General features: G+C 37.5%; 1 protein-coding gene across 4 annotated transcripts; it reads right to left on the bottom strand.

The window, feature by feature from the left end:
- Positions 1-223: 223 nt before the first annotated feature.
- LOC103704329 (glycine-rich RNA-binding protein RZ1A) lies at positions 224-6344 on the bottom strand. 4 transcript variants are annotated; one of them, XR_003385085.2, is made up of 5 exons: positions 6195-6344; positions 3734-3860; positions 1820-2366; positions 1183-1396; positions 224-1105 (listed from the first exon to the last, which is right to left on the bottom strand). XR_003385085.2 is itself a non-coding variant. In XM_026803543.2 (4 exons), the coding sequence occupies exons 2-3, from the start codon at positions 3842-3844 to the stop codon at positions 1842-1844; spliced, it is 636 nt and encodes a 211-aa protein (XP_026659344.1). In that variant the 5' UTR covers positions 3845-3860; positions 6195-6344; the 3' UTR covers positions 569-1733; positions 1820-1841. The 4 variants fall into 4 exon arrangements, 1 of the variants encoding a protein (XP_026659344.1); XR_003385084.2 differs by having other exon boundaries at positions 569-1105; positions 1183-1733; XR_005513942.1 differs by lacking the exon at positions 6195-6344 and adding an exon at positions 6122-6140 and having other exon boundaries at positions 569-1105; positions 1183-1733.
- Between the last annotated feature and the right edge of the window lie 275 nt (positions 6345-6619).

The following is a 6619-nucleotide window of genomic DNA, read 5'->3' as shown; positions in this document are numbered from 1 at the left end:
ATGACTTCAAAAGAAGCAAGAACAGAAGAGCTCAACTCCCTCGCCCCGCCACCCCCCCAACAAAAAAAAGAAAAAGAAAAAGAAAAAAAAAAACCTTCGCTCCAGGACGCACGCACAAGAATGCATAACATAGCAGATAAAAGGGAAAAAAGTTCACAGGAATACAGACCCACAAGAAAGATGAAAACACATATCAGCAATGCAATAAAAGCACAGAATGATATCTCAAATCACGCAATTTAACAGAAAGATGAATCAACCCAGACAAACAACAGCGACTACATTGCTGATTGAAACACATACAAGCATGCGGATGCAGCAGCATCTCAATCACGCAATTTAACAGAATACCTCACAACAATACAGTTGTCCATCTGTACTTCAGCCTACCAAAGAAGTCGAGCATACAAGAGATCATGGGATTCTTATGGCTAGCATAAGAGAACACTAATGGACATGCAAAATGGCCTCTTCATTTAGGATCTTGGATCCGGATCAACATAAATTTCTATGTCACAGATTCTCATGGACGGTCATAGAGCATCTTGTGTTAGCATATCTCAGCATCTAGCAAAATATGTTATTTCAAAGAGCAAAATGGCAAAATTCCAGAGTGACCCAAGGAACGACAGAGAACCTTCAAGAAGTGAAATTGTTGGCTCGAAGTTCTAGAGATAGCAAATAGATACAAAAAGAGACTGTGAAACTGGAAGAACCATAGTTTGACCAAACAGGATGACTTGTTCACTGAACCTCTGTTGAGAAACCCAGGAATCATGACCCCATCATTGAGTAGGATGACTCATTGTAAAATCTTTGTCTGGCCCAAAATCATAAATAAAGAACAGTAACACACCTACGATGACTGCTGAGTCTGTCAAAGATCTTGACAAAAGTTGCAGCATCATATGCAGGGAGGGATCTCCTTTGATCAAAAAAGTAAAAGTTTCAGACCAGATCAATCCATGTCTATGTTGCAGGAGATCACTGCTGCTGCAGCAAAGCTTAAGCAGTAATGTGCAAAAAACCATGTCCAAATAATGCAAGAATAGCATCAAGTAACCCAAGCATCAATCCAAAATGCTCACAAAGGCCAAACCATAGCCTGCCAAAAGGTTAACACAATCATCATCACATTAAAAAGTAATCAAAAATTTCAAGGGTAGGAAAGTCTAACTTTACCAGGTTTCTTCCCACCAAGTAGGGTCAAACCATCTTCGGGGGGGCATCAAAACAGCACAAGAGACCACTGGTGATACTCTATTATTTCAGGCAGTTCTCAAGTGTGAATAATCGGTTTTTTCAAGTCCCAACAAAGAGACACTCCAAATTAATTGTAGTTATAACCAAAGATCCTACTCAATGAAAGCATCCCATTGAATCCTCCAGTAGCATCCTGATCAACAACATACCAAGAAGCCGAAACCAAAGAAAAAAATGCCACAAAATCATTGAGAATCCAAAAGCAATAATGAAATTCAAAGTTTTAAAGACCAAATGCCCATAGCATGTCAAGCAAGCATGAGGCACCAGATCAAAATGACATAACAGGGAACTGAAACATCAATTATATCAGAACCAATTGTATCTATCCAGGCCCCAACATTATAAAATAACCACAATCCTAGCAGATCCAAAGTAGAAACACTAACGGGAGAACATATCCAGCAAAGCCAGTAACAAGGTCCAGTGCCACCTTAAAACTTTTGGAGCAGTACTGCACTAGTTCAATGCTGCATAATAATGTTTAAGAAGAAACACATACATGTGTCAAATTTAACATAAAAGCATGATATATTATAGCATAGCTATTGCATACCTGGCAAAAAAGCAACACTTCCTTAAGATCTGTAGCCCCCTCCACTGGGACGTTCATATGGACCAGACCGATCACGATTATATCGATCAGTTCCTGGCCCGCTACGGCTTCCCCCATCCCTGTTGCGCCCAGAATATCGGTCCCCATTACGGTCAGGTCCATAACGACTATTACCACTGCCCCCACTGCCATACCTATCATCCCTGCCACCATACCTATCTCCTCTTGCACCATCACCAGATGGGCACTCCCTTGCGAAATGCCCAGGCTTGCCACATTTGAAGCACTCTCCACTGTTTGAACCACGTCCTCCACCAAAGTCACGACCATGATCACGATCACGACCACGACCACGGTAGCGATCATAATCACGGTCACCATTACGATCCCTAGAAGATCCTTGTGGCTGAGCTCTATCTACAGTGATAGCTCGTCCATCCAAATCAATTCCATTCATCGCTTCAATGGCTTCTTCCATAGCATTTTTCTCGTCAAAAGTGACAAAACCAAATCCACGAGATCGACCAGAAAACCTGTCCACAACTACCTACGAAACCAGCAGAGCACCACTGTGTTGAAATGCACATGTTCAAGTAACAGATTATGTGAAAATCAAAAGCCAAAAAGTAATATACTTCAGTTGGAGATGAAAAGTAAACCAGCATTCTCAGTTAGAAATCAAAACAACTATAAATATTGAGCAATTAAAACTGTTGAGAACCAGTCAGTGTTAAAATCCATTCAAAAGTCATCCCTGATGAGTATCAGAATTTTCCAAAATTCAAAGAGTATATAAAGATTATACGCAAACCATTTGGATTCCTAGTTCAGAGCAATAAAAAATAATTTGGCTTAGTAAGTTCACCACTAATATATTTTCTGCTATGCTACTATTAAGGGTGTGTCATCTTGATAATCCATCTTTGCCAAACACTCCCATTGAGTGTCAGGCATTTCCATATCCTCAATATATAAGAGTTATCTTCAAATAACTCTTTGTTCCCTACTTTCAGAGATATTTAGGAACAGTAAAAGATAACTCAATGAGTGATCTTTGGAAAAGATTTCCTGAGTTCGTCAAGATTTTAATATTGTTATGATACCATTTACATTAAACAAAGAAGAAAAACTTCTTCATGATCAAAAAAGCAATTATTCTGTAAGTCAGCTATATAATCTATCTTGCCAGTCAGTCCTATTGAGTGTCGAGCTGTTAAAAATCCAGTACATATGTAAATACATATACATACATACACACAAATACATATATGTACACATATGTTCACATACATACATAGAGAGGCCATTTCTGAGTCCTGGTTTAGAGTATCTAAAAACAACAACAAAAAATAACATGGTTTTCTAAGTTCATCGCGATTTTGATCCCTATTACGTAGCTGCTTAGATTGCACAAGGCAAATGAAACTTGGTAATGATCAAATAATGATAACTTGCTAGCAATAAAAACCATCCATTTTGTTGTCTGCCAACAATAGCATGGTTTCTAGGTACACTTAAATAGAACAATAATTATTTGCTTTACTTGATATTTTTGAGAGACAGTGGGAAGACGTGGAACCAGAACATGTATCAACACAGAAAATAAAAGTGAATAAGAATCTGCCAATTCTGATAAACAGGTAGGAGCCCCGTCAATGAAAATTAAACTTATTAGGGCATATCCTCTTCCTTTCGTTAACTGAAAATAAGCAGAAAAGAGAGAAAACAGAGCAAGAAGTTACCAAATTACAACTGCTATAGGTGTTTTTTGAATGCTTACACATATACTGAGATACGGTGGAAAGCATGGAGCTTAGAAGAGCAATAGAAGAAAAAACAAAAGAAAAAGAAAAAGCAAATACATTATCGCATGATTTTTATACAGAGAAATTTGCGAATAATCCTAGATTGTACCTTTGCCTCGGTAAGGTGGCCAAATTTTTCGAATGCATCCTTCAGATTTCCATCAGTAGTTGACCATGACAGGCCCCCAATAAAGCAGCGGTACTCCTCTATGTCTGACATTATCAGTTGATTTTAACTGCAGATGGAGAAAGAACCCATGAAAGGACAAAAAATGTAAGTAATAAATTTTAGACTTCATAAGCATGCAATTTAGGAATAATTCATATATTGCATTTTTAAACTTGCCTTGTCCTGTTTATCGAAAGCAAGACTTGTATGCCATAACCAACACATGATCAGCAGACAAATTACTCAACAAAACATAACATGACAAATGAAACAAACAACAATTGAATTGCATTAAAAAAAAAAACAAATGGAACATGACATTGTATACGTCATCCTGAACGTTTCCTTGTATGCCTTCCATATCAAGTTCAGATAAGTGAGATAACTAACAAAATTAACAAAACAACCAAATAAAATAGTAGAACAACAATAAGAGAATAACTGGTGACAATGAAAACTAATAAACACACACAAAACCAGGAAGAAACCGAAAGAACAGTTTAAGTGAATAAAAATAGCAACATCAACAATGATAATTGCTTACATAGTACTCAGGTAATCAACATGAAGTGTGTGGAAGTGTTGTGAAAATCAGTGCCTAAAGAATCAAGGTGGCAACCTAGGCATTGCTTTAGTTAAACATATTAGTTATAATGAACATGCAAATGCAAATGGCTGTAAAGATTTCAAATAGAAGGTAAGTTTTAAAAAGATTTAAATGTGGATTAGACACCAATCTATCTTCCCCACGAAATTGTTTAGGATTTATTTGCTATATGAATTTTTTTTATGACCAACGAATCACTATGAATTTGGATTTTCAGAGGACATAATATTTCTATTACACAGAATCATAGAAATTCCAACTTGAGGAGAGTTTTCCCCTAAGACCTTTCCTTAGAGTCCAGCAATGCTGAAAACACTTTCTCAGTATAAGTTTAGAAGTTGAGTACTTAAGAGGGAATCCAATTGAAGTTATTATAGGAATTGAAAAGTCGGGAAATATAACCAATTTATATAGTATTAGCCTGTTAGGCTGTGTAGTTCTCTTTTTTATTTTGCAAATGCATGCCTTGTTATACTTGCACTATTGTTAATATACCCAAAAAAAATCAAAATTAACAAGATGGGAGTGAAAATTGTTTATTTTATCATTTAATCCTAACTTCTCACCCTATCTAATGCTTCCTCATCTCACCTGACACTAAGGCAAGTTAGCATCCCTTCACCAGCAGCTTTCCAGCTCTCAACAGGAACTGTCTGCTCCTCCACTTGTCTGTTGCTAAGCAAAGGCCCTCCAGCAGCCCTTCAGCAGTTGTCCGACAGTCAACAGCCATCCAATAGCAGCATCTATTTTTCTTATTCTTCCTCCTCTTGAGGCTCTTACCTTCATCATTTTCTCTTTTCTTATTTTATTTTATTATTTTCTTGTCTTATTCTTCTTCTTCTTTTCTTTTTTTCTTTTAAATTGTGCTTTTCTCTTCCTCCTCTTCCTTTTCCCCTTCCATTATGAAACAACCTTTCATTTTATTTTATTCTTCCTTTTCTTCTTCCCTATTTTTCCTTCATCTTTTCCCTCTGCTTGTCCTTTTTTTTGCTCATGGCTTTTCTTTTATGTTTTCCTATATCTTCTTTGCCCCCCACCCCCCTGTCTAACAAGTTGCAATATTAATTATTCTCATTGTTAAATCATTTCGTTTTTAACATCTTGCTTTTGTTATCATTTATGACTCTTGTATTTGACTTGGTGGATTCATGTGATGAAACCACGCCTTGCTTCGTGGTTTATTTGATTATTTATACGTATAATCAACAATTTTTGTGGCTTATAATTATAGAGAAAAGTATCATTCAAGCAAAATAAAATAAATAAAGCAACATAAAAATAATAGCTTGGTAATCAAATTTATCATCCTTGTTAGCCTCTAGAAATTACAATCTTATGTTTGTATTTTTCACGTAATTTAACCTGACAAGAATTAATGGACAGAACCTTAAGTTCTATGCAACTCCGCCCCTTCCCCCTCCCAAGAACAAGAAAAGAAAAGAAAAGGCTCAGCACGGTAATAAATTTTCTTATCACCAAAACCAAGTGCAAATTAATAAAACCCTGCACATATGTCTTCAAAGATGAGAACTAGAGATTCTGATTTTTCAGATCTATAACCCAAATAGAAGGAATCAGAAGAAAAAAAACATAGTGGAAAATTTATCAGCAAGTTCTTAGAAGAAAAGCATCACAAGATTCGTTCCAAATGACAGAAAAAGGGAGAACACGAAGATCTCGAACCACAAGGAAAATGAGAAGATCTGAGAGCAAAAAATCACCGATAATTGGATATAAAAGCCGAGACAAAGAGATCAGAAACCATAGTACGCAGATGTTTGGATCCCGATCTACCTGCGAAATAGCGAGGAACAACTCGAGGGAAGAAGAGAGAGACTTCTCTGCCGCGCTTTCTTTGTGCGGAAGAAACCCTAGCTAAGAAGCTCGGCGTCGACGGCCCCCTTTTTAAGGTTCGTGAAAGGAGAGGTGCCGCGGTGTGGTCATATGGATAGATTCGAGTCAATTATTCGCCGACCCGCGTCGAGCTCGAACTAAGCCGATCCGGTTCGGCCGGTCCATGCCAATAATGACCAAACTGATTTTATTGAAAAAGCTCCGCCTACTACGGAAGGCTAATCGCATTGAAGGCAACTCAGCTAGTCGGATAGAATTTCGAAATACTCCTGCGACTGGAAGTGGAAGCGGCTGGGGAGAACTATGCTTCTATCCGGAGCCGGCTCAGAATTTTTTTCAAGCTTGGGACCGTGTTTTTTTTGGCC

Source organism: Phoenix dactylifera, chromosome 1, assembly GCF_009389715.1.
Source record: "Phoenix dactylifera cultivar Barhee BC4 chromosome 1, palm_55x_up_171113_PBpolish2nd_filt_p, whole genome shotgun sequence".
Classification (NCBI taxonomy): domain Eukaryota; kingdom Viridiplantae; phylum Streptophyta; class Magnoliopsida; order Arecales; family Arecaceae; genus Phoenix; species Phoenix dactylifera.
This window is presented reverse-complemented; position numbering and strand designations above follow the sequence as displayed.